The following is a 27,100-nucleotide window of genomic DNA, read 5'->3' as shown; positions in this document are numbered from 1 at the left end:
TACATACAAAACAACAGAAGAATTTACTGAACACAGTTACAGTAAAAAAAAAAAAAAACAACAAAAAAAAAACTGTGCAGCCTGCTATCCTCTGTTTCGGTCTGGCCACAGCACCTCATCCACATCACAAGCAATGTTTTCCCTGGCCAAGCAGCAAGAGAAACATCGCTTAGCATGGCGAATCCAGCCATGAAAAGCACCAACTGCTATATATCCACATGCGTCTTCCATAGGTTGGAGAAGGGGTATATGCATTTGTGGATTTCGGTCATACACTTTCCATCCCAAGGCAGAAAAAAAATTCTCAATAGGATTGAGGAATGGAGAATATGGAGGCAGATAAAGCGTGGGTGGGCAGTGAACCACTTGCGAACCAGAGCAGCTCAGTGGAAACTTGCGTTGTCCCAAATGACAACGTACCTGAGCTGATCTGGTGGAATGAGTGTGTTGTGATGTCAGTACGCATAGTAGGACAATTAGCTTTAGAATTTTGAATGACAGTGTGTTCCTTGTGAAAACAAGAGATTTTCTTTATGAAAATTGTGCCAAATGCAGAGAATTGTGTGTAGTGTTTTGAAAAAGGTGTGTTTTAGAACTGCATTTTGAGTGTAAAGCAGGAATTGTGCTTGTAGTTTAGCAGAACTGGTTCAGGGGGTTGGTGCATGAGTTACATGTTGTGGTCATTTTGTCTCAAGTACCAGTTTTTGTGTGTAAACAATTGAGAAAAACTGTAATGAAGTGGTATTTTAGGACTTCTGGACATTTGGATTACGCAAACCAAGCAGTATGGAGCCATTTTGTTTACGAACGCTGTGAAGCTCCAGAACTGCTTTATGGATTAGGAAACTTCATCTGACTTTCCATTGGCATGAAGCTGCGTCTGTAATGACTGACTTTTGTTTTTGGGTACACATCGTTTAATTTCGGCATTCTATTGGACAAAAAAAAACAAACAAACACACATAATGACCCAACACATTATAGAGCAGTGTGATGGCACTTTGTATCTTTATTCCATCGGTTAACTTACAGTGTAACTTAAAAATAACTTTTTTTATTCAAAAGCAGTAACAACATGTGATATCAGACAGCCACTATTTTTTTGTTTTAATTAATTTAACAGTTTGAACACCATTGACTTCTTGGCAGTCCCGTCATTACACATTTGTGGGCACAAACTTTGTTTAAAACCACACAGGTTTCAAAATGACACCAAATATGCCACACTGTGAGCCACAGATAATGTAAAACATGACACATAATATAAACCCAGTACATACATTCTTTCCCACAGCAGTTTCTCACTAACATCCATCAAGTTACCGCAGAGGTGACAGACAAAGTGAGGATAAAATCAGATCAGTTTTTTTATAAAAGTTAAAGATATAACCAGATTTGTCATTTGTGCATTCCAACAGTCTTTAAAGTGCCTCATTACCATTGACTTGACTCGATTTTCCGTCACTTCTTTGGCCATTTTGTGTCAGACTTGGACGATATAATTGACTGTCTGGCAATATATTAAATTTTAGAGTCAAGAATCCTTTCAAATGTGCTTCTGCCTACATCCACAAACACAGGTTCTAAAACCTCAGACCCAACATTTACCTATTACCTTGTTTCTGTTGTACTAAGTTTGTCAGGAACACAACAGTTAAATGACCAAATTTGTCTGAGACACAAATACAAATTACTTCAGTTCCCAAACCTGAACATACTGTATTGTCAACATTTGTGTAAAGCGCCATTTACTCTCACTTCACCAACAGTAACTGACATAGGGAAAAACACTCGGAGAAGTTACACATGTGTGCATGAATAACAATATGTGATCATTTTCTGCATTACAGTGACTTTAACAGGAATTGTACAGATGATGATGCATATGAGAAAATACCAAAATAAAGCTGCAAATAAATAAATAAATCTCTCATAAATTCACTCATCCAAAAGATCTCTACAAATGTTACAAAAAGGCACGTTATGATATGCATAACCACATGTGGCTTCTCTCCTCAACATAAAGAGTCCTATAGAAACCAACATCCATCCTTACTGTGAGTGACCTTCGTGTTTTGTAACGAGTTCTGACCGTAGCTGACTAAAATGTAGTTTGGCATCATGAGAAAAAACTAAAGTGAAGGTGTGCTTGCAGTGAGTTTACCCGTGCCCTTCAGTACAGGCATTATCAGCCATCTCTATATTCTAACTACATCTTTTTAGGCCTAATCTTTATGCTTACTTGCAAAAGCCAAAAGCAGAAAGGTATTAAGCGAGCACACGCACACGCACACGCACACACACACACACACACACACACCTAAATAGGTACTGAACCTCTTGTGAACTCAGAATAGAAACATTAACACTAAAATTCTGAGTGTCGTCTTTTTATGGCATATTAAAAATGTTCAGATTAGTCCCCTTTAATTTGTTTTACTTTAATCACACTCAAAGTGGAAAGCCAAATGCAAACACATATTGTCAGATTCTTGCGTGTGCTTTCGCACACACCGACACACTCATAAACATGTAGACCAATCACGTGACCCGGTGAAGTGAGTAACATTGATAATTTGTGATAATGCAATGTTCTGCTGGGAAGTCATGGGTCCTGGATTCATGTGGACGCGATTTGACACGCACCACCCACCCAAGTACTCTCTGCAGCAGCGGTTCTGCTCAGGGATTGGCCCTGAGGAACATGACAAGGAGCTCGAGATGTAGACCTGGCCCTTAAAACTCCCCAGATCCCAATCTGATTAAGCATCCACGGAACAAGTTAGATCCATGGAGGCTCCACACGCAATCCACAGGACTCAAAGGATCTGCCACCAACACCCTGGTGGGTCCTCCATGGACTTGATCTGCAAAGGTGTTTGGTTGATTGTGTGACAAGACATGGCCAAAGGACCAAGATTCCCAGCAGAACACTGCATTGCAACAAGATGATTATTGTTATTCACTTGATCTGCTAATGTTTTTGTAGAAAGCTGCACGCAAACACAAACACACATGTACAACCAAGATCTTCTTTAAAGTGACTAGATTTTCCACCTCAAAAACACATCTGTCACACAATTTATATACACGCACATTACACACACGCACTCGCGCATCTCTCTCTCTCTCACACACACACACACACACACACACACACACACAGAGTTAACTCTAAACTGAGTGGCACATAAACAGCTTTAAGCTCACTGTATGTATGCTCCCACACACACACACGCACACCCACACGCACACCCCCACACACACACACACACACACACACACACACACACAGCAGTGACCCTATGCGGGTGTGTAGACAGACACTGTGCTCCTGTGCTTCCCAGTGGTTCTCTAGTGAGCAGCTCAGGGGCCTGGGGCCCAGAGAGTGACAGTTCGATCTGCAGAGGAAGAGAGGAAGGTCCGGTCAAGCGGGTGCCACCTACACTGGATCACTTTGTCCAAGTGCTCCCCTGCTACTGTCTGAGGGAGTGGCTTCGTCAGGTCACCTGGAGTCAGAAATTATTTTTATAATTAATTTTATAAATTAGGTTCAACAAAAAAAAAAAAAAAGAATACAAATGATTCATCTTTTTTCTACACATACTGTACAGTACTGTAAGTTATTGTGTCATGTTGCTACCTTGAAGGTCACTGATGATGATTTTGTTATCATACGAGCCGGTGAGGAGATGATGGGCTCCAGGGGAGAAGCGCACAGAGCGAATGTCGCTGCCGTGTGGGCGATATGTCTGGACTATGCGGCCTCCTCGGATGTCATACAACATGCAGGTGCTGTCCTCCTGACCTGTGGCCAGCAGGCGGCCGCTGGGATCCACTGCCACCGAGGCAACTGCACTTCCTGTGTGAGACAGAGTGGTAATGGTGAGATGTTTACTGTGATTGGCTGCAGTGTATTTGTTTTTGTCTTTGTGTGTGATGTGACTCACCTGAGCCGTGCAGAGTTGTGCCTACCACCCGGACACAGCTGGGAACCCGCAGGTCCCAGAACCGGACTGTCTTGTCCTGAGAGCCGGAGGCGATCATCCATCCTCCCCACGTGTACAGAGTCAGAATGTGACCTGTTCAAGCAAAATGGTGAACTCTACTGCACTGGGTTGATGTAGTTTCAAGCCCCTTCATGTGATTATAAATTAGAAATAATAATCCTATATAGGAGTATTTGTGTAGATGATCTACCATGTCTACAAACTGATTTCAAAACGCTTTAGTTTCTTCTAAACGGTTTCCCATTAGCTGTTGCTAACGTACCGGTGTGTCCGCTCAGGGCGTGAAGGCCCTGTCCCCTCTGACAGTCCGTTGTGTAGATGTTACAGTCTCCAGCCCCGGCACTGATCAAGATGGATCCTCCACTCTCAGGGCCCTCCATGAAGGCCAAGTCCCTGATGGTACCGTCATGCATGCTGAACTCCAGGTCTGGGCCTGAATCAGAGGCGCACATTCAGGGCAGAAACACAGAGTTCCATCAACAGGTGATCATCTAAACATAGGTCTTTACTGTTTCAGGAAAGTGGCTGGGAAAACAGACTTAACCGCATACTAAGTAAAATATATAAAATAGTACCTGTGGCATTGCAGCTGTCTGCGTTGAAAGGCAGGACTTTGACATATTTATCGTTGGAGCCAGTAGCCAACAGTTGTCCACAGTGGCTCCAGGCTACACAGTAGATTGAGCCCTTGTGGTGTTTGTTCCTTCTGAAGCGAACCGCCGGCTGCTTTACAGCACCAGAGCCACTGAGTAAACCAAGACAGACAAACCAAGAAATGGGCATTAAAGTGTGAATTCTAAAAAAAAGTTAGATAATAATTGTGGGAGAAATTACAAACTAGATATAGATATTTTGACTACTAACTTCTTTATGTACAAACAATTGTCAAGAATCCCTCCAAAAGAATGCCTCAGAAAATTCCTAGAGCTTTTCTGATTTTTTTTCTTTCTTCTTTTTTTTTTTTTAAATGTCCTTTTTTTACTTCTTCTCACCAAATTCTGGTACTGGCGTCAGCATATGAGTCTTCATGTGATTTTATCAGCAGAATATGTTGGTACTTCAAGCATTTTGAAGTAACATGCAAAAAAATTAAAAATAACATAAACCCTGTCAGTACTGTGTACATTTACTGAAGCCCCCATACTGCCACTTCCAAGTTAAATTAGGCACTTTCTTTCGATGTTTTTTGTGCTTGATGAAACCTAAGCAACGTTTTTCTGTGAAGCCATCATCGATTAGTCTAGTATGCTTTCATAAATAATCTATCATCCTATAAGAATATCACAATGTTTGGACTTGTGTATGGTTCCTACCCGGGGGTTAGTGTTTCGGGGTACGCACAGACTCTCAGGGTTTTTGAGTTGGAGCCGACAGCATAGAGCGCTCCAGAGGGATGGAAGGCCACTGCACGCACCGCCTGTGTGTCCTCCAGCTGGTTCACCTTAACAAACTGTGTTTTGGACTTCCCCGGCTGAACAAGATCAGAAAAAAACACTTTAAAACACTTTTTAACCATGATCCACATGTACTTCCACATAAGACTTTCTAAACACACAAATACCTTACAAGCTAACTTTTAGAGCACATAATAAAATAACTGTGAAAAATGATATAAAATTGCTGTACCTCTTGTGAGTTACGTGTTGCAGAGCATCCAGAATCATCTTGGACTGTGGGACAAGACCCTCTGATCTTCTCAGCACTGATAATAAAACACACACACACACACACACACTATTACTCACACATTTTCACAATAAAAAAATATGTACAAACGAAACATGCTGATGCTTTGGTGAAAACATGAGTCCGAACTATGCAGGCTATCACCTCTGACGGGCAGGAACAGGGGACTCGCCGAGGGAGGGCAAGCCTCGGCCCCCATTCTTTAAAGGAGTGCTGCTGACCACCCCACCTAGCTTGTCCCTAGGCGGCCCGGTGTCAGGGGTGTGGCGAGTGTCGGTAGTTCTTGGGCTAGAAGTACTGTTGTTCCCAGTCTGTCCGTTCCACTGCTGACCAAAATGTTGCGTCATCACCTCATCTCCTCTGTGGTCAATGCCCACATTCATTTCCTCCAGCTTCTGAATGGATCTACACAAAAATAAAAAAACAAGATATCTTTGTCTCAACGAGGTAACACAAAGGTCGCGTTTCTCTCATTAAATCACACAACAAGACTCAACTAGACCTCACCTGCTGAGGAAAGTCTCAGTGAGGTTGTTCTGGGCTCCGTCCTGCGGCTTCACCCCTCCCTCCAGCAGCATCTGCTGGTAAAGCTGCCTCTGTTGCTTCTTCTGCTCCAGATGCTGCTGCACGCGCTGACGCTGCCTGTAATATTCCTGGATCTGCTCTGAGGAGTCGAGACGCTGGACAAACACACATGTACACACTGAGTCAAAGTGAGGCATTTTTTGCAGACAAAAAATATGAACTCTGAAGTAACAGGCGCAACAGAATTTGTTTTAACTGAACAGACTCTGTAAAACAGACTAGTATACTGTAATACTGTCTCTCTGTAGTCTCTGCTTCGACCCTTGGCAGTGTCTATTGCCACGACACACTTGCATGCAAAAGCATAACATGTTTTTTGTAGCTTCTTGCGGTTTTTGAACAAAGCTTTAAATGTCCGTCTTCATATTTTATGACATCATCATGCAAAATCCTTTCTCAATTTAAATAAAGTGAGGGACTCATAAATCTAATAAATCAACTTCCTTTAAGTAATATAAATGAACCAAATAAGTGATATTTTGTATATGGCTCAGCATTTGTTGATATAAAAGTGATGATATCTTGATCAAGTGACAAGTGCCAAGCAAATGCAGATTGAAACCAGGAACATGATCTATTTTGGCTATACCTTCATGAAAGTAAAGTACTTAAATCATTCCAAAAAAAGATCTTTTGTTATTTTGGATACAGAGAAGGGGTTTCTGGCACAGCTTCAGTTTTGACGTTTTGTCATTGTGGTTATTTAAATGTAATTTATGCGTTTTCTTTTTTTTTTTCTTCTTTTTTTTAACCGCAGTGACAATGTTGCTTTGAAAGGCTGACAGAGGACATATGGCCTGAAGCAGAATATCTTGCTTGATAAAGAAACATGTTGAGAATGTTGGAAACGATTACATCTGTCTTTTTAAAATAACCTTTGACTTCTAAACTTTCCTCTGGAGCACTTAAGGGTTACTGGAACTGTTTGGTCCCCACAAGTCATTAATAATCCTATGCATCCACCAATGGAATTTAATTCTACAAATAGCTGAATAGCAATAATATTAGTGGTAGCCTTATCTTTATCTGCAACTGTGCAGAAACAGCCTGTTCAGACAGACGTAGTAGAAAAAGAAAGAATGAAACATTGGAATGTGGATTTAGAATTTGACTGTCAACGTTATGAATGACGCTTCAAACTATTTTGTACAGCCCTGACACACGCACGCACGCACACACGCACGCACACACACACACACTCGAATAGACAAACTCTCTCCCAAGAGCCACTACTGACAACTCTTTAACTCCCAAGGCCTCGTCCTCCATCATCCATCCCATAAAAAGTTTTCAAGGACCTCATCATATCTGGAGGGTCCACAATACCCCTTCATCTATCTCACCACTTTTCATACACACACACACACACACACACACACACACACACACACACACACACACACACACACACACACACACACACACACACACACACAGCCATCCAACAAACCAATCTCGAGCTACTTTGCTCCTCTATATGGGACCTAGGATGCATAAAGATGAGCGATGATAGAAGCAGCAGGCCATCTTGGGTGTGACCGCACATCAAACCAGATTATTTGCCTCCAGTGTCCATGACCTCCACCTTCTTCACTGAGACAAGGGGCAGGAAGGAGCAGTTGCCCCTTTAACAGGTGTGGTAGAGAATTGGGGATGGATTTATGAGGCAGTGGAGGCAGTTCAGAGGGTTCAGGGGGAATCTATTCTAAATCTCTTAAATCTGAAGTAATGACTGCGGAGCGAAGACAGACTGAAAATCTCACCCTGACTTTGACTCATGTAACCAGACAGACAACCGTGTTCATGAAACCAATTCAGCCTGAGCGACCAAAGGTGAGACTGTTAGGCCTATAATGTAAAACAACAGACATACAAAAAGGACATCTTATGGTCTGCAGTTCTTATTACCTCATTGGTTTCTGTGCTGCAGGGGGGCCCTCCATCTTTTCCAGGGGTCAGAGGTGTGCGTGTGGTTTTGGGTCCGTCCAGCCCTTGTGGGTGTTTTCTAAAATTAATAAAGATTTACATGTCAGTTCAGATCCAATTATTTTTATTCAGTTTGATTTGAATTGAAGTAGGAAGTAAAACAATAAAATGAAAGCTAAGGTTGTCAAAAAGTGTCAATACTCTGATACATTTTAAGTACCACATGTTTACAATACATAAAACACATTCTATAGTGTTAAAAGTACTGAAGCTATAAAAAAAAAAAAGAAAAACTGATCTCCCATCACATTTTCAACCTTTGGCTGCACTGAACAACATAGCTCACCAACTTCATCATAGACTGTGGGGCTTTGACTTTGTATCCAGCAGGTGGAGCCAGAGAGACAAACTGCTCAGTTTACAACAGTGCTGTTCATTTGATGCCTCAGAAACAGAGCCCTGCCTCCTCCCATCTCTCAGTGGTGCACCATAATATTTAAGGTAACCGAGTAAAACACACCTGTAAGCTCACCTCTAATGACCTGATGGACATTAAAACACATTTTCCTTTACTTCCTGTTTTCATCACACATATACTACTACACCATGCCTGTGCTAAATTATGCTTTTTACTGTAGCTTGCTCGTCCTTGTCTGTGAAGAAGGAGCACGTGTGGATCAAGGAAGAACAAAGAGTCTTTTTAGGTGTCTATAAGCAGTTATGAAGGGGGAGTTGAGGGAAGAAGGGGTAGTTTTTGCTCGCAATTTTTGCTCACTTCTATCCACAGTGGAGACACTGAGGCTGCAGCAGTAATGGCCAAATGAGCCCTAATAAAATGGCATTTAAGCTATAAAGAAATACTGCTTTTCAGTCCACTTCAGCCTTAATCTCCTAAGTGTTCATAGGGAAACATTTAATTTACATCCTGAATTCATCATTTGGCTCAGAACTATGATTTTCAAAAATGAGTCCTTAGTTGATGGCTTTCGATTACAGTGTGTCCATCAACAGTCAGCTGCCGTTTAACATGCTTTGTGCAGCACTGTATGAGATGACAGATCAGGCAGTATGCCTCTGTTAAAGCAGGGCTAATGGGATTAATGGAGCTACAGATTGTGTGACACAACAAGATCTACCAGTGGGTTTAATACCTAAGGTTGCACATGTACATGCTAAGGCAGACAGCTTGGTGAAAAAGCTCCAAAAAAGAAAAAAAAACCCATCCATCTTACAACTGGGGTATATCTATTGAAAACTGCAGCTCAGGATTCTGATCTCTTGTTAGGGCAAAACTAGTATAGACGGTTGCTATATCATTTTTCAAAACAGCAGTCAAGTCAAAATGTATTTTTATCAGTTGAGTATAATGTATTTGTATGAGTATAAAATTACAATATTTTGTCATATTTAAAACATATATTACAGTATTTTTATGTAACTAAGGCAGCATTTAGCTGACTATAAGTGTAACTATTTCTGTCAGGATTTCTATTGATTTGATTAAAGCAAGCTACATTATAAACAGTACACATTGGAGAAGTTAAACAAACTCAGGAATGAAAATCCAGGTTCAGTTATTTAAAACAGTGGTAACATTTGCTGAGGTTATTGTCAGAGAGTAGCAATAATTTACCTTTCAGGTGAATCATCCTGCTGATGCACATTGTTCTCCACCAGGCTCCGACTGAGGGCAGTCTTCATGTTTGCCTCCATGCCTCTCTTATCCTGGTTTGCCAGACCGTGGGATAGGCCGTCCAAAGCCGGGTTGAGGGATCTGGACATGTAGGTGTCTGCTGAATGAGGCCTCTGGCGGAAGGGTGAGGCGGGGCAGGGGGAAAGGCGGTTGATCAGCGGGGTCAGTAGGTCGGCGTGGCCGGCCTTGCTGGGCTTCACCAGACGGTCCACGTGGATATTGAGGGTCTTTTGCTGGAAGGCGCAGGAGAAGGCACCTGGAGAGAGGTTCTGCAGCCAGGAGAGCAGCGACAAGTCCAGTTCATCACAGCCATTCCCGCAGAGCAAATCCACGCCGAGCAACACCTCACCCTCTGTGATCTCCTCACCAGTTGCTTTACTCTAGAAAACAGAAAAAAAGAGGTTTTGACCATTGACCATGACTGAAACTGATGAGATAAAGTAGCTACAAAACATTGGCTACAAGGGTTTTGTACCAGCAAACAAGAGGTTATCTTTCATTCAAATTATTTCTATTGGATTTGTGAGTATCTCTACAGGTTTGGAGAGACAGCTATAGGTGTGAGCCTTTTAAACAGCACTGTATTTTTCGGGTTTCTGGTATCCGGGTTACCTGACAGAACTCGACACAGCACTCATAAAGGATCCCTTTGATGAGCAGCTGGAAGAGGCGGTTCCCGCTCGCCCTGAAGCCCGCCTCGCTCAGCTTCCTGTCCGCAGGGATGAACTCAGCCACCATAGCACAGGCTTCCTCGAAGCAGTGGACGCGCGCTGTGCTCGGGTTCCAGTCTTTGAATTCTGCGTGGTGGGTGAGGCGAGGCAGGGTGAGGAGCAGACACAGCTTGCTGTAGTCGTCCTTGGTCGGGCAGTACTTCTCCAGACTGTGGAGACACTTGACTGCCTCCTGCATGGTGAGCTCCAGCTGACGTTGACAGAAAATGCAGAGAGGATTATGTGGTTATTAAAGGTCCAATATTATGCAAATTTCTAGGTTCATACTTTTATTCTGAGTGCCTTCTAAAATTGGTTTAAAACTAGGAAAACCTATTCATTAACGATTCATTCATGACTATTTTCTAATAGCCAACAAAGTGTGTATATTTTAAATTACTATTACTATTTGGTTAGTGTCTGGGTCTCTCTTTCTCAAGCCTTGGCTATCTAATTGCAGTTGTATGTAAACAGTATTTTTAGGAACAAAACTAAATAAAGTTAAACTCTGTCGCTGTGCTCACGTACGTTTTGTGGGTCTTCAGCAGCAGACATGGCGTTATTCACACAGAGAGCTTCCAGAAACTTCTGCTTCAGAACGATGTAGCGGAACCTGGAAACAAAAAGCTCAGTATTACGAAATATACTTCACAGGACATGAATTGATGAAGTCGTGTTAAAATATCTTAATAAATTAAACTTATTTAATTAGGTAGAACAACTGAGATAAAATGTTATTTATTCATGTTGAGTGTTTTGTGGTTGGTAAGGAGCAGAGGCTGTCAGTAACATTACTGGGATTTGACCTAATTTAGCTTCTAAGGCTACCAGCATTACTGGCCCACTGTGTTACCACTGAAGGGAAACATCATAAATATTGTACTTGATACTATACTTGAAACCTAGTGGCAGTAAATGTTGTATACAGAACCTTTAAACATGTCCGTTGCATTTAGATTGAAAGACATCCAGTTAAAATGGTTGACTGTATCAATTCTTTCACCTTTTCTTGTCAAACTTCTCCATTCCTTCCAGAGGTTGAATGAACTGCATCACCTCCTCCCACTGGCCGTCCAGAATGAGCTGCCTGTTTAAAGCAAATTAACAATTTAGGAGGGCCTCTAAAAACCCTGTTCATATCACAGTGGTGCAGTGAACCCCAGTGATCTGAAACAAATATGTCTCACACTGCTACAAAACTGACAGTCTAATCCTCCCTTTCAGGACACTGTTGGTCTTCTCCTACCTGAGAAAGAGCATGTCATCAGAGTAGAGTCCATTGATGACGCCGCTCTCCTTCTCTAAAGCCAGCATGCTGATGTGCAGCTTCCTGGAGTTCAGGAAGTCCAGCATCAGCTTGATCACCTCCGCCTCCTTGAGGCTTATGGTCTCGTCTGCTGTCATGATTACAGGTCTGCGGTGGCAGCTTACAGCTGGCTGGAGTACAGACAGGAGGGAAGAGGAGATGGACATGAAGAAATAACGCAAAAGGTTCTGAATGAGTTTCATCCTAAAAATAATAGGAACCTGACCGATCCATCAGTCAGCCAACATTATCGGCCGACATAGGCCCATCACAGATATATCGTATCGGTGTATATGTTGTCTGATAAGCACCAATATGAAAACTTTTCTTTTGTACATAACATAATGTAATAATGTAATTTAGAGTTGTTAAAGTCTCAGTGTATGATGTAATTTTAGACTCTAAAGTTTATCGTTAGGCTATAAAATATCCTGCCTCACTCACCAATGTTTCTTTGTCACGGTGTTTGACAACCACCTTTCAAGAATCACAAAAAAAAAGTAGAATATATGTTAAAAAAAAAAATTTACCGCTGCTCACATATATATCAGAATGAATTACTTGCTAACATCAGTACTGGCAGTGGCCCCCAAAAATCCAGTATTGGTCAGGCTTTAAAAATACCATATAAATCCAAAACTTTGGGTAAATGCTACCTCGTTCCATTACAGTCCTTGATGTTACGCCCAAAAACAAAGATTAAACTGACTTGCTGACACAAGAAAGATTGGGTAGGTGTTTAGTGTCATTGTTATTTGTTTAAAGACAATCATTTTCAAATGTGAGAAATTTGGCATGACTTAAAGACTAAGTTTTTTTAAGATGTTATGCTGACAAATTACATAAAAGGTAAGTATCATTAGCTTCTTTCAGGGACGCAGGATATTGGATTCTGTCCATATCGGATATGCTGATATTTACCAAATTGTTGATGCCGATACTAATATATAAACAGATTTTTCTTTCCCCACCTATCTGCACAGAACATCAAGTCGGTACCTGTAGTGGAGAAAAAAGTATTTCCTGTAGCGGAATCAACACAACACTATACCTAGACGACATACAATGTTTTAAAATACGAAAACTTTATGGTCAACGGTTCACGTTGTGTGCTCACAGTTAAGGCCTCACTTTATCGGCCTGACATATCGGCAGGAAATGTTCATTTTGGGAATAATCAGCTGTAATTGTTGAAGCGCTGGGTTTTTTATCGTGCATCCCTTCTTATCATTTGATTTAGGAAACATTGTAAGCAAGTCATCTGTTGCTTAAATGTTTTGATAAAGTACAGCACTCAATAGACAGCGTTATCTGTCACTGTGCGGATAGAGATGTGTGTGAAATGAGAGCAGAGGACTCACAGATCGATGTTAACGACGTAAACAGACAAATGGCCACAGATGCAGGCTTCTACTCCACACTGATGCCCACTTGGTTAAAGGACCAGTTACAACAAATATTCCTGCAGTTTTCTAGTGTGTCGCTGCTCAGTAACAACACTGACCTGATTTTTAAAATGTACTTTAGTATCAACAATGGCTCCTGGTGTGCTCTCTTCCACTCCTTTAGCACTTTATATTCAAACTTAGCTGAACAATATGGTTTAAGGAGGGAACAATCTCCTGAGGACATGCAGTGTCTAATCTAGGCTGCAGTAAACATTTTAGATAACCTTACTTGCACAATAACATCCAGTTAGAGCATCTTTATCTTAGTGGGCAGCTCTTTTTTTTTTTTTTTTGCGTCGGGCTATAAATGGTTAATCACATCAACATCACATAGGCTTGCTACACCAAGACATGAAGAGAGAGGTCTTTCATTTTGCATGATCCTGCTGTGTGTGTATGTAAGTGCTATGCAGCGATGCCTCCGGGTGTCTGTGCTGGAGGCAGAGCAGCCGGTGACACCGCCCTGCTCCTGGCCGCACGGCGCACGCACGTACAACGGACAACATCCAACACCCCGGTTCTGGATGTGACAGCGGCAGCAGGTCTGCGGCCCAAACCTGTCAGCCTCAGCACTTTTATTTGCGCTCACACACACACGCACACACACATTTACACACAGACACACCTTGTTCACTTGGTCCACAGAATCGGACGCTAACAATGTCATTCACTCCCCCTCCTCCTCCTCCTCCACCGTGCAGGAGGGTAGCGTTATTAAAGACAACACCGGCGGCGCAGGCTAACACGCCACCGTCAATCCGCGCCAGCTCCTCACCTGTCAGTCCGAGCACGCGACCCGCCGCATCAAACCCGTCCGCAGTCAACGATATCTACCAGTAGGAGGTGGAGGACAAGGGACGGGTGTGTTTGGATGTTGTAAAGTCCCAGACGGCGTCTCCCTCTAGAAAGCTCTGCCTGCTGCCTTGTACACAGCTCGCGGTTGCCATGCGGACGGACGCAGCCGCAAACCACCAATCAACTGTAGCGATGACGCCCCGCGCTCACACCTGACGTCAGGTCACATCGCAGCCCGAGCAACTACTTTCAAATGTGGAGGGTAAATAAAAGCAAGAAAACATTTGCCGATAAAACAAAAATGGCTCATGTGTTGTTGTTTTTTTGTTTGTTTTATTTATTTTTTTTGTTTGTTTCTGGTGGTTTGGTGAATGATTTAAGCTGTGCTAGTGCACACAGTATTTACGTTAACTCGAACGTTAGCATCTAGCTAGCTGATGAACAAACCAAACCACAGTGAATTCAGGTCAGGCAGAATCACCAGAAAACATCTCAGAAGGTCTGGATTCGTATCCACAAGTGCCAGATGATAATTACATATTGGCAGTGGTGGAACCAGGTAAGGAGTGGTCTTGTCTTTTTATGGCACTTTCTAATGTACTTTGTGCTCCACTACATTTAAAAATAGAGGCCCACAGAGGATTTTGTTAAGAATGTGCTGTAATCTTGAAAATGAAAATGTAATTCGAAAATAGCATTATAATATTATGCAAAGCCATTTGACATCTTTAGTTAGCTCTATACAAACGGAGATTTTTGTACACAAAACATGTATTTCATTGTTTTCACTGTTACCAAGACAACTAGACCATTTTGTTTTCCTCGGGAAGCAAATAACACAGGACAAAACTTCAGTTTATTGAATCCCTTAAAGCGAAACTCTCGCCAAAAAGCAACCGAGGCTTTATTTGGGATTGAATATGAGTCAAACCTTAGTGTGAAAGCATAATTATGACGAAAGAGGCACTTTTAAGATTTACCGTAGTTTCGGTTTTGGGCACGTTAATTTTGAACGGGAGTGCATGGGGCAAGACATGCTAGCATCAAAATCGCTATTTTTAGAACACTAAGAAGGCTCGACACAACATGAAACTTTGCTCGCAGCTAACGTGAGTAGTTCAAAAACCTTCTTTTTCATAGACTCTGTGTACACAAACAATGTTCTCAATGCTCTTGTCCATGAGTAGAGACCTTAGTGATGCTACGTGCAAAGTTTCATGTTGTGTCGAGCCTTCTTAGTGTTCTAAAAATAGCGATTTTGATGCTAGCATGTCTTGCCCCATGCACTCCCGTTCAAAATTAACGTGCCCAAAACCGAAACTACGGTAAATCTTAAAAGTGCCTCTTTCGTCGTAATTATGCTTTCACACGAAGGTTTGACTCATATTCAATCCCAAATAAAGCCTCGGTTGGTTTTTGGCGAGAGTTTCGCTTTAATATATAAAAGAAAGGTGTAGCCACTTTTCTTTTTCTGTGTGAGGATGCCTGCCTGGTCGCAGACTGAACTGTGTGTAGTGACAGCGAGGTTTACAGAGAACCAGTGTAAATGCTGATGGCTTCATTATTCACCATCCATTACAGTGTGCAATCAGCATTTACTTCATGACGATATGTTGGAGCAGAAAGCTTTTCTGTTGCCAGTTAAAGCTAAAGGCCAACAATTAAAGGTGAGACAACTGGAATTTGAAGGACTGTTGCTGGACAAAAGTTTGCATTTTGAAAGTGTCACTTTGTGGTCTGTGTATTTCTGAAGTTAATGGAGAAAATCAGTAGATAAACCCATAATGAATATAATCATCAATTACAGTCCTATAAATATATATGTATAACAGCTACAGAGGACATTTTTTTGAATGAAATGCTTTTCCTTTTTACACTTAAGTACATTTGTCTGCTTATTATTTTACTAACATTTTCAACGTGGAACTTTTACTTTTAACAGTATTTTTTAACAGTTTTTGTATGAATACTGCTTAAATAGCAAATAAATAAGACTAATATATCCGTACATGTTGCACAGTGAAAGACATGACAAGTAATATCTATAAATCCATAAAAAATAAAATGATACAAATAGTATGAACCCTCCTGACTTGTTGATTGATGTACCCTAAAACAGACATTCTGTTTTATAATTAAAACCACATTAATGCTGAGGCCATGCTTAGTTTTAATTAATGCAAAAAAAGAAAAAAAAAACAAAACAACAAAAATGAAACTACATGTTCAGCAATATGTCGAATGACAGCACAGCGTTGACAAACAAAACAAAGTCATCATAGTGAATAGGTATGAGCTCACATGAACACACTGTACAGCATCATTACAGTTTAAATAATCATTTACCTTGGCCTTGAGCAGCCCGAAGCAGGTGGACAGAGCTTCTGTGGACAAATCCTTTCAATAAACAACAGAGAAACACTTCTTCACTCTGTCATACTAGATTACATTTTCAAAGACATGTACATGCTCTCTTTTGGTCATAAATATCCCCACCCCGATTGAAAACAAAGCACCATGTTAGTAGACGTTGCTTTTGTTGGAAATCGTACCTGCAAATGGTTTTGATTTGACATTTGGTGGCAAAAGGAACATAATACTGACACCAATGAAACTCTGAGGCGAGTCTCTACCCGTATGCAGCAACAAAGATCTGCTGTATTTTGCCTTGTATTACTTTGCGAAATTGATTATGCTATCAAGAGAAAAATATAACAGAAATGTAACACAATTACTGTATTTCTGGCCTATTTAGGTCATGTTGCATCTAAAGGCAACAGACAAATATGCTGCTAATGCGTCACATAATGTAATCTAATTTGGATCAACATACATTTGTTTTATGTACGAGCAGACACGACAACAATGACAGTGTGGCTGTTTAATGAATCGGGGAATACTCGCAGTGATGTATGACTGGCTTTCTTCAGAACAATTAATTTCTAACTAATCAGCAATCTAAACTGTTTATGTGCTATGTTTACTGCACATGGTGTGTGGTGGATGCTTTTACCAAAAGTGCCTTAGAGTATTATAAGTGCAGACTGTGAAAATGAGTAGGCCAAGTGTGAATCCGAACAATTTATAGTACTGTTAAAAAAGTTCCAGTACAACAATTTCATTTAAATTTCCTGATATTGATATGAAGATAAATCCTTCTTAGGTGTTTTGGAATTCAGACATATTCCTGATACCAGTGGGTGTGAGTGTCATCGTACTTCATATTAATATACTGCAAAGTTACTACACGGTGCAGTTGGCAGCATTTCAAAATAAAATAATACTGAGCTGTTCCATTTGTTCACAGATCTTCTGAGAACAAGCAGCAATGTGATCTACAACACTGGCTCTCAACCATTTTGGCTGAAGCAATGCCTCCTTGTGGATAAATGTAACTTTAATCCCCAAGGGATGATTTTTATTTTCACTGTCACTCCTACCTAATTATTGGAATACTTCTGGAGGTTGCAACTACTTCTATATATTGCAAGACAACGGAATTTGACAGCAACTACAAACAGGACAGCATATTTGAGTATTTGAAATATATTTTAACACACATCGAACATTACAGCTCTAATTGTCTGCAGGTATCCTGACCCACAGGTTGAGAACCAGTGATCTAGAGTAACGTCCTGCATTCTTTAAAATCACCTCCTCAAAAATTGTTCGGAAAAAGCTGAAACCGCTTGGCTTTGTTGAGCTGAACACACATGTACTGTGTGGCTGTCACTAGCTGTATGCAATTCATTTTTTGGCCCTTTGTGGTTTTAACGTACCTTAATATACAAACTGTTTCACCCACAGAGATGAAGAAAAATTGTTCTTCCAAATACAAAAACCCCCATCTGTATGTTTTACAATCACCTCATTGCACTCACACGCTAAAACAAAATGTGCATAAGGCCACACATCAACAGGATAATGCAAACACAAATCAATCTGTACATGAATTAAAAACATTCAGTGCTTCAGTGTACCCAATAAAATTTCCTGGCATTCATACTGTCTCTTTTTTGACGTTTGGCACATTGGGAACGAAAAACCGACACTCAAACACAAGCCTTCGTAAACTGACTCAAACATGACAATCTCTAAAAACACAGGAGTGAGAAGCATTCACATCATTCCTTTACAGTGGCATACATTCCAGTTGTTCATAATCTTTGAGTCCTATCCTATCCAGTCCAGAGTAAACAGGAGAACAAAGGATAGGAATGCAATGGAGAGGAAAAACGAACAAACATGAAGTAGACAAATATGCATTCAATCTAACTGGCATTGCAGGTGCTTGAATCTTCATGGATATGTACAGTGAAGTGCAAATTGAAATGGGTATGTTTCATTTGAGGGAGATGGTGAAGTTCAGGGTATCGAGTTCCATTAGGACTGTGCAGGCACTACTTTTTTAGGGGTGGCTGGCTTCTTGGTTTGCCAGAGATGGTTGTGGATCGTCACCGCGTCCACACTGGCCGACATGGTCTTGGCTGGTATCTGACTGAACTGCTTCTTGTCTGAGTTGTATTTGTAGAGGCCGTCGATCATCTTGCGTGTGATGCTTTTGGGGCCGAAGCCTGTCAGCTTGTTGATCTCCTCTGTCTCGGTGCAGTACGTGTAGAGGGAGCGGAACTGGCAGCCAGCATCTCGGAACAAAACCAAGAAGTTGTTGGCTTCTGATTTTTCCATTTCCTGTTAAGGTCAGGGGAGAAAAGGTCAATAGGTGACCAGAGAAACTTGTTCTTATTCAGAATGTTCCTGTTCCCTCATTGATGTTACCTCAAAAGCTAAATTTGTACCTGTTGTCTTGATAAATTCAGCATAATTTATATTACGTGTTAGTAATTCTGAATGTCACATCAACATGATTTCAATCATTTTTTTCAGTTAAAATTAATGAATCATTCTCAATAATCGTGGTTCATATCGAAATTGTAATATCTGGCACAATAATGATGATACATACATCTGTTTTCTTTAACCATACCATGTGTCTTTTTTGTGGCTTTATTTCATAGGTGTAAAACAGACAGAAAGAGAGATGACAGTTTTTTTTATCCACACTGTTGAAAGTATGTGGTGTAGGGTTAAGCTATGTGCTGTTACCTCCAGGATCTTGTTCTTTTGCCCCTCATTAACCTTGCCAGCGAGGCAGCAGTGGGCCAGAGCATTCTGGATGATGTGCTTGTTAGATTTGGCACTGGGCTCCTTGTATAGCTTCGGTCCTGAATGAGAACAGAGGGGAAAACAACATCAGGATGAGACTGTTGTCATGGCAACTCCCCCAGTTATATCAAAGAAAAGACTCGTTCCCTCCTTATTTTTTACTCTTTCTTTTGATGAATCGTGTATGAAGATTTTCGGGGATGCAAGCTATAAATGCATGCATTTAGATTACAACTTAAGTTTGGACAAAAACTAATTACCGTATCAAAAAGACTGAAAAAACACTGTCCTTCAATATTAGAATATTAGATGCACTGGATACAAAAACAACCCTGTTGTTATTCCATAACATCAGCTCTTCTTACCATTTACTTTTGGTCAGAAACATGTTTACACTCCATAAGGTGAGCAAATACATTGTGCAATATAGTGTATCTAGCCTGACCTGAATCTTAAATTGAAAACTAGTTTGAACTTTTGCATTGAAAACCTACCAGTGTACTCTGTGTTAGATGTAACAGAGGAGGTTGTGGATCCATTTTCCCAGTCCTTCTCTCCATTCCTGCTGCTGGAGCGACTTGGGGACAGGAAGCCATCCGCAGAATCTGGCCTACAACACACACGCACACAGTATCAGATCACCTTTCTGCATTGGTGCTGTTTCTGAACACTCAGCAAATTATATTGTAGGCAGGGCAGGAAAATGTCAATGTCATCTCCAGAACTTGGTGGCTGGTGGCTGGGGTCATTTTCTCACCCTGTCGACAACATGCTTGTATAGATTTATCCTTTACTCCGGAGGAAACTGTGTGTACTGTTTCAACGCACAGTTCGAGTGTCTGTTGTACATTCACAGTAACTAGTGAAGAAGCAAAGCTTGCAAGCACAGGCAGTGAGTGCAGAGATGTGAGGCAGTCTGGTGCGTTTAAGGTCAATAAAAGAGGTCAGTGATTTACAGTGCAGCAATCTATTTAATAAACAAGTGATTTTTAAATATGCAGAGTGAATTATGCTTATTCTACTGGGATTATAAAATATGCTGTTCTGCCTCTGTAATTAAGTGGAAATCAATGAGCACGGCAAATGGACAGTGAGAGCAACTAAAGCCACACTTGCTTGTAATGCTCGTTTGGAAAACTGACCACGTTACCAAGTCATTTTTGTATAGGATATTTAAATCTAATTTAGATTATCTTCACATGTTTCATGAACAACTTATTACAACTCTACTCATTAAATGACAATGCTGAATACCTTACTTGCAGTTTTTTAAGACACAATATAGGGTTAAATGACTTGATAAGATGGATTATTTATGCAAAGTGTGTTCTTCAGAACTGCGAATCTGACAAAAAACATTTTGCTTTGATGTTTTTCAGGTTTAAAAGAAGCCAGAGCAGGCGTGTAAATTGGCGAGGAAGGCCCAGCAGAGAGGTAAGTGGAGAGAGAGACGTGATTATTTTGTGAAGGCGATGCTGTTCAAAGCGTAGCGTTATTCAAGTGCTTTGGAGTTAATCATAAGGAAATAAGTTGCTTTTCCTTAAAGTGCTCGATCAGTCTAATAAAGCCCAGTGTGGGGGCAGGGTTTCAGTGCAGGATTGGGCCCAGGGCAGCGTGAAGCACCTCAAGCAGAAACTAACCTTCTCCTTCTCAATTTAGGAGAGCTCAGAAAGTAGAAGAGACTGCCAGAGGCTAAACTAGCACTTCTGACATGTGTGAAACAGCAGGAAAGAAAGTATAAAAAAGAAGGAGGATAGAAGAATACAGGAGAAATGTTAGACCTGAGAACTGGAGTTAGTCTGAGGAGCTTGACTCAAAAAAAAAAAAAAGTGTCAGAAAACATCACATAATTTTGTTATTCCATATTCAGGAATGATGTTTGTTAAAAATTCCCTTCGAGGTCAAATTTTGTCAGATGTTTTCAGGCTTGACATGTAATGTTGTGACAATGTTATCTTATTGTGTATAGCCAGCCAAATTTATGTCTGGCAACACCCCATCCAGTAATGTGAAAGAGGCTTTTTCCTCAGCTATAAAGGAAAAATACCTTCTGCTACACCTCTGTAATCTGTCTTTCTCGAGAATTCAACCTGCATTTGGTTTATATATTATGCATGGATTTAATGCTCATTTACAGCGGCTTAGTAACTGTAATTCTCAGATCAAGTGAACAAGGTTAAAATGAATTATTCCCTACATTAGCATAGTGTCTGAGTCTGATTTCTTTTTTGTGTTAGGACTTCAAGATTTTCAGATTTTTGGACTCCCATCGCCTACAAACTGGCATGGATGTAAAGCGGTTTTCACAATTATCATGTTTTACCAAACATACTCCACTACTATATTCCTTAGATCGCAGGAAACATCAAACTTCAATTTAAGTTTAAAAGCTACACTGAAACTTTTTTTTTTATAGCATTTCAACAGCAGTTAGTTATAAACTTGTAAAAACATCTCACCTTGGCGATCTCTTGTCAGAGTGAACACTGTCGCTGTCTCCCAGGTTGAGGGAAGCGAGGGACAAGCTGGAGACTGAGAAGACACGTTGGCGTGAACCTAGATATGAGGACGAGATGCGGCACAGCACGACACAGTTACACAGACACGATGTTAAACAACAACACACGGCTGTCCACTGTGTTTTGTGCAAATCCTGTCACAGAGCAATGCAGCCTGCAGAATATGTAGTAATACACATTAGATATTTCTTCATTTATTTGACATATATAAGCACAGACAAAGACACAAAAGTGCTGCATTGCTTTTCCAGTGTATCAGGTTACATTTCTGATCTAAATTGACAAAATTAGATAGATACTTAATACTGAATCAATTTTAGTCCATAAAACAAGAATAATCTGTGTAATACGACATTCTCAAGTGGCACAAAGCAAAGTGGCAGCAGAACACAGACTTGACAGATGGGATGACCTCAACCCCCCTGAGAGGAGGTTGCCTCCATGGTTACCTGTGGCAGCTCTGACAGGGGTTTTTGGTGAGTCCATGCCGTCACGATGGATGGATTTGGGGCGGCTCCGCCTCTGCTTGGCCCCTCCGGCTGGCCGAGGTTTAATGACAGTGTCCATGTCCTCCATCAGTTTTAGCTGCTTCCGCCTGAGATATTCCTGCTTGATGAACTCCCTCCTAGCCTTGTCCTCCTCCTTCCTGAGGCGCTCCTCCTCTGCTTTCAGTCTGAACAGACAGAACAAAGGGGTGGAAGTCAGTGCAGTGGGGTTTTCTGTTCAACGTAGTTATTACTTGCTACAAAAAACAATAGAAAACAAATAGCTTAAGAAAAATACATGAAACCTCTGGCACTGTGGTAAAAGTTAGAGCACACAACACTGTGTTCCTATACCTGTGAGCTCTGAGAATGTGTACGGACTTATTTCCAGATGTGTCAACATACCGAGCCTCCTCCTTCTTCTGCTCCAACTCAGCCTCCAGCTGCATCTTCTTCTGCTGCGTCTCCTTCTCCCTCCTCATCCTTTTCTCCAACAGCGCAGCCCTCTTCTGAGCCATGTTCTCCTCTGCCTTTCCATCCTCCTGAGTCGGATAGTGAACATAGTCAGCGAACTCCCACTGGTTGAGGTAGTAGTGTACTCTAACCAGAATGAAAATCCACTAAAAGTCTAGTTAATATTATTCATCACAACTTTTGTTGCTGTTCATTGCTGACCTTTGATAGCAGGGAAACTAAAGAAGAGGCGGAGCTGAGCGTTATTAGTGTGTGATAACTCTTAAATCTCTTTATTCATCTAATGAATGTCATTATCCCAAACTTGAACTGTTAATTTGAAAGGTCAGCTCTCCTTTGTGTAAATTAATGGGACACAAAAGGGGGCAGAAGCAACAGAGAAGAGTTTCTGGGCCAGAAGAGGTAGGGTAGATTCATCTGTGTTTATGGAGGATTGTAAAATATTGTAAAATCTTTTGTTTACAACACCGAAACAACACCAAAGTTAAATAGAATTCAGCTATTTCTAACAAGGGCACACCAACAAGAGTACAAATCAGCACCATTTAGAGTTTTAATGTGAACATCCCTCAGCATACGCCCTCACACTCCATACAACCCTTCTGTAAACCCACATTTCCACAGTTGTGCCTGAATTATTCACAACAGCCCCAGTTTTATGACCTACATCGAAGCCCAGGCTGCAGATAGCGAGCTATCTTACAACCTATAAATGGGAAGATGATGCTGTTCTCGGCCAGCATGCTTCCTGAACCATACATTGCCTCCTGTTAGGAACAAACATGGCTACCTCATGTTCAAATGTGATTATCCTTTTTTCCCACTGTATTTCAAGGTTTCCATTTGCGCATGGTTTTTATGATTTACGCTGCTGGTTCTTTGTTCTGAAGTATATTATTGCCTGTGTTGTTTTGTCTTATTTTATATAAAAAACATCAACTGATAAGTTTTCAATAATAACAAAAGATAGTGCTAACAAATATAGACAAGTCAGATTTCTTTGTATAATACGGTGACAGTTATTTGAATCCACAGCCTACCTTGAAGAAGAAACCACGACACATTTTCTGTTCGTAATCCGAGACGTCCATGTTATCCTGCTGCGTCTCCAAACCATCATCAAGTGTCAGATCCTCCAGCGGCTTCACGACTGACAGAGGAACCTCAATCAAGCTGCTCTTGGCCTGGCCTGAGTCTTCTGGCTGTGAAGGAATCTCTGTAGGTGTCACTGTGAAGGTCTCTACCACAGGGTGTGCCAAAACCTCAGGAAATGAAGACCGAGTAGGTTTGAGGTCTGCAATTGACTTCTGATTGTTCTGCTCATCTGTTTCTGTGTCAGTGATCTTGGATTGGCTTTCCTGGATGTGTTCTCTTTTGTTCTTGGGGGAGCTGGGGGGTGAGTTGGCTACACATATACTGGCAATGTCCATCTCTGGGGAAAGAAGTGACTCTGTCGCCTTGATTTTATCTTCATCTGAGGCTACAGTTGCTGGATTGGCGGTTGCTGGTTTCTCCTGCATGTAAACAAAGGAACATGCCAAGGGCTGGCAGGGAGAAAATCTCCTCAGCCTGGGGATGCTATCTACAGACTGAGGTGCAGTAAGGACTCGATTGTAAGGGGCAAGCTTTAGCTCGTTGGGACGAGCGGTGCGAGGATTACGCGAGTGGAAAGAGGCAGATTTGCGTTTGATGCTGGTTGGAGAACGGTGGGTGGAACGAGGAGAGTCAGCAGGGGAAGAGGGTCCTGAGGATCGAGCAACAGCTCCAGCTCTGCTGTGTTTTTGTGGTGATGGGTTTGTATGAGGGGGAGGGATGACCCAAGCCTGCTGATGCTGTTGCTCCCTCATGGCCATGATCACTTCCTGCTGCTGAGCCAGTCGTTGCATCTCAGTCTGAAGGAAGGCTAATGAATGGTTCAGTTTCTCAATAGAACGCGTATACTCAGTGAGATCTACCTCCGTTAGCTGAGCGTGAGTCTGCCCCCCTTCCTCCCCTGCACCTGGTGACTTTGTCCAACAGGAACCTGTGCTGCTTTGCTCTGCACCATCAGGTGTGTCTGCCTTGCTCCTTCCAAATTTGAAGGTGGGACTTGTGCTTGCCACCTTGCCTTCTGCAGTTTTTCCTCCTTCCTCTCCACTAGCAGCCCCATCTCCTTTTCTCTTAACTACATTGAGAAATGCTGAGTGACCCATCTTTTGCCGATGCCTAGTAAAAGCAGCCTCCACTTTCTTCTTCTGTGCTTCAATGGCTTTACGTTTCTCTTCCAGCCTCATTCTCAAGTGTACCATCTCTGTAGCCATGACCTGAGCAGGGTCATTGGGTGGAAGTTGTACAGGTGTGGGTGACGCTTGAGCCGTTACGGTTGGTGTGGTTTGTTGATGGATGGGGCTGTGCTCAGGGGTCGGGGCCCAGGAGACAGATAATGGGAGGCCAAACTCAGAGCCTTCAGGAGTGGTCTTAAGGGAGCTGCTGCTGCACCTTCCTGAGTCTGGCGCTGAGGGAGTGTGCTTCTTCAACTTCTGTTCAGCAAAGCTGGTCATCTTCAGTCCTGAGGGGGATTTGCTCTGGTTGCTTGGACAGGGGCTTGGCGTGTCCATATCCAGGTCCATGTTCACAGAGCAGTCCTTCAGGGAGGAGTCCTCATCCAACATGTCTTCTGTTTGAATATGGATGCCAGTGTCCACCTCGGTGGTGTCTGTGGTGCTCTGAGGCCCTTTGGAGTCCAACTCTGACACTGGCTCCAAGCCAGCAACACCAGCCCCGTGGCCCTGACTGTGCAGAAAGAAACCACTGTTTATCCCCTCCGCTGGCAGCCTACTTGGGCTGTGGATAATCTGGAGGGCTTCCTCCATTGAGGGAGTTGTTGCCATGACAGTTCCATGTCCGTTGGGGTATGCTCGCACGTCAGGCTCAATGCCAGCCAGGCTGTCTGGGCAGCCCTCCTCCTCAATGCCAACACTCTGACCGTTCACTGGCTGGAAGGACAGGTTACGCTTCATTCCTCGAGGCAAATGTTGGACTTTGAAGCCAGAACCATCATCAGTACTGACGGACCTGACCATGCCACGCATGGAGGAAAGAGAACCGGGAGCAGAGTCTTCTTTGTCGAAGGGGATGTCAAAAGACACTCCATAAGGCCCAGACCTTAACAGAAAAAAACAAAAAGAAACTACAAATACATCTACAGATACTTTTTGGAATTTCTAACACACTGTAAAGGGTTATTTGACGGAAGAGGTAAAAGATTTGGCAGCATCACAATATGCTTTTCTTAATCTTAATTACTTCCCCTTGGGGACTGAATTCTTTAAATGAGCAGCACATTAACAGGACTGCAGTACTACTAACCGTTTCTCTTTGGGCCAAGTGCCGAGGTTGCCATCGACAAAGGACATTGAGGTTGACCTCTTGATATCTCCTGGATGACACAAGTAAGCACAGTTAGAGACAAAGCAGGAGTTGTTGTATCTACAAGCAATCGTATTTTGATATGCATACCTAATACTACATTTTTGGTAAAATAAATAAATAAATAAATAAAAATCACCTGAGTTTCGAGGCTGAGGTCGGAGGGGCAAACTGGAGAAGCGAGGAGAGAGAAAAATTACAGAGATATGATACATTATAATATACTGTACATTTTCATTGTCCTTTTTAGCTTCAGTGTATCCAGATAACGTTTTTACTGAACAAGATGATCTTATTTTGGCTTAATCAATCCCATATATTCACACCTGTTACAATACTACTTCACACTTCTACCCAACACCAGCAGCCCCACTTAACTTGCAGTGAAATTACTTTCTAATGCACATTTGAAAGGAGACCTATCCAATATATACCAAACTCCACATTTCACACTGAAGACCATAATTTGTGCTAACATACCTTGGTCTTTCGGGACTTGGGGGTCTTTCCATGAAGCTTCTCTTGGTTGCCTTGGAAATGGGGATGACTGGCATATTCTTCAACAAGGATGAAGGATCTGAGGTGACACAATAGAGACATATGATCAAATATGCTTTCACAATAGACACAACCACTTCCACTTTCTAGACCTGACAATACAGTTCTTATTGCTACCATGAATGCTGTCATGAGGTCTGAATTTATGACTTGCCTGTGTTTTCGGTGTCCAGCAATCTTGGTTTCACGAATGACGGCTTGACCACCTCAAACCACCAAAAAAGCTCTGCCATGAACACCAGGTAGTTATTCTGTGGAAAACAAGATTTAAAGATGAAAGACATGGGATGGGAGAACAAAAAAAAATCTCTCAGCACGATGATGTCACAGTGAA

At 41.8% G+C, this 27,100-nt stretch overlaps 2 protein-coding genes across 5 annotated transcripts in view; both read right to left on the bottom strand.

The window, feature by feature from the left end:
* Positions 1-986: 986 nt before the first annotated feature.
* On the bottom strand, positions 987-14,279 carry LOC115591811 (WD repeat-containing protein 47-like). The gene is made up of 16 exons (XM_030434148.1): positions 14,140-14,279; positions 11,857-12,047; positions 11,614-11,697; positions 11,139-11,223; positions 10,513-10,821; positions 9,841-10,280; positions 8,190-8,286; positions 6,204-6,376; positions 5,841-6,101; positions 5,637-5,712; positions 5,324-5,481; positions 4,586-4,755; positions 4,273-4,443; positions 3,951-4,082; positions 3,644-3,862; positions 987-3,509 (listed from the first exon to the last, which is right to left on the bottom strand). The coding sequence occupies exons 2-16, from the start codon at positions 12,012-12,014 to the stop codon at positions 3,367-3,369; spliced, it is 2,676 nt and encodes an 891-aa protein (XP_030290008.1). The 5' UTR covers positions 12,015-12,047; positions 14,140-14,279; the 3' UTR covers positions 987-3,366.
* A 2,030-nt stretch (positions 14,280-16,309) lies between these two features.
* camsap2a (calmodulin regulated spectrin-associated protein family, member 2a) overlaps positions 16,310-27,100 on the bottom strand; it is a 51,090-nt gene continuing 40,299 nt past the window's right edge. For 2 of the 4 annotated variants that reach the window (XM_030434145.1, XM_030434147.1), the window contains 11 exons: positions 26,921-27,017; positions 26,689-26,785; positions 26,348-26,379; positions 26,149-26,218; positions 23,841-25,944; positions 22,732-22,868; positions 22,291-22,514; positions 21,782-21,854; positions 19,817-19,932; positions 19,263-19,381; positions 16,310-18,848 (listed from right to left, as the gene is read on the bottom strand). In XM_030434145.1, the coding sequence (XP_030290005.1) occupies positions 18,543-18,848; positions 19,263-19,381; positions 19,817-19,932; positions 21,782-21,854; positions 22,291-22,514; positions 22,732-22,868; positions 23,841-25,944; positions 26,149-26,218; positions 26,348-26,379; positions 26,689-26,785; positions 26,921-27,017 (3,375 nt within the window). In that variant the 3' untranslated portion in view covers positions 16,310-18,542. Of the gene's footprint in view, positions 18,849-19,262; positions 19,382-19,816; positions 19,933-21,781; positions 21,879-22,290; positions 22,515-22,731; positions 22,869-23,840; positions 25,945-26,148; positions 26,219-26,347; positions 26,380-26,688; positions 26,786-26,920; positions 27,018-27,100 lie in introns of all 4 variants that reach the window. The other 2 variants (XM_030434144.1, XM_030434146.1) reach the window with 2 other exon arrangements.

Source organism: Sparus aurata, chromosome 11 (genome assembly GCF_900880675.1).
Source record: "Sparus aurata chromosome 11, fSpaAur1.1, whole genome shotgun sequence".
NCBI lineage: Eukaryota > Metazoa > Chordata > Actinopteri > Spariformes > Sparidae > Sparus > Sparus aurata.
This window is presented reverse-complemented; position numbering and strand designations above follow the sequence as displayed.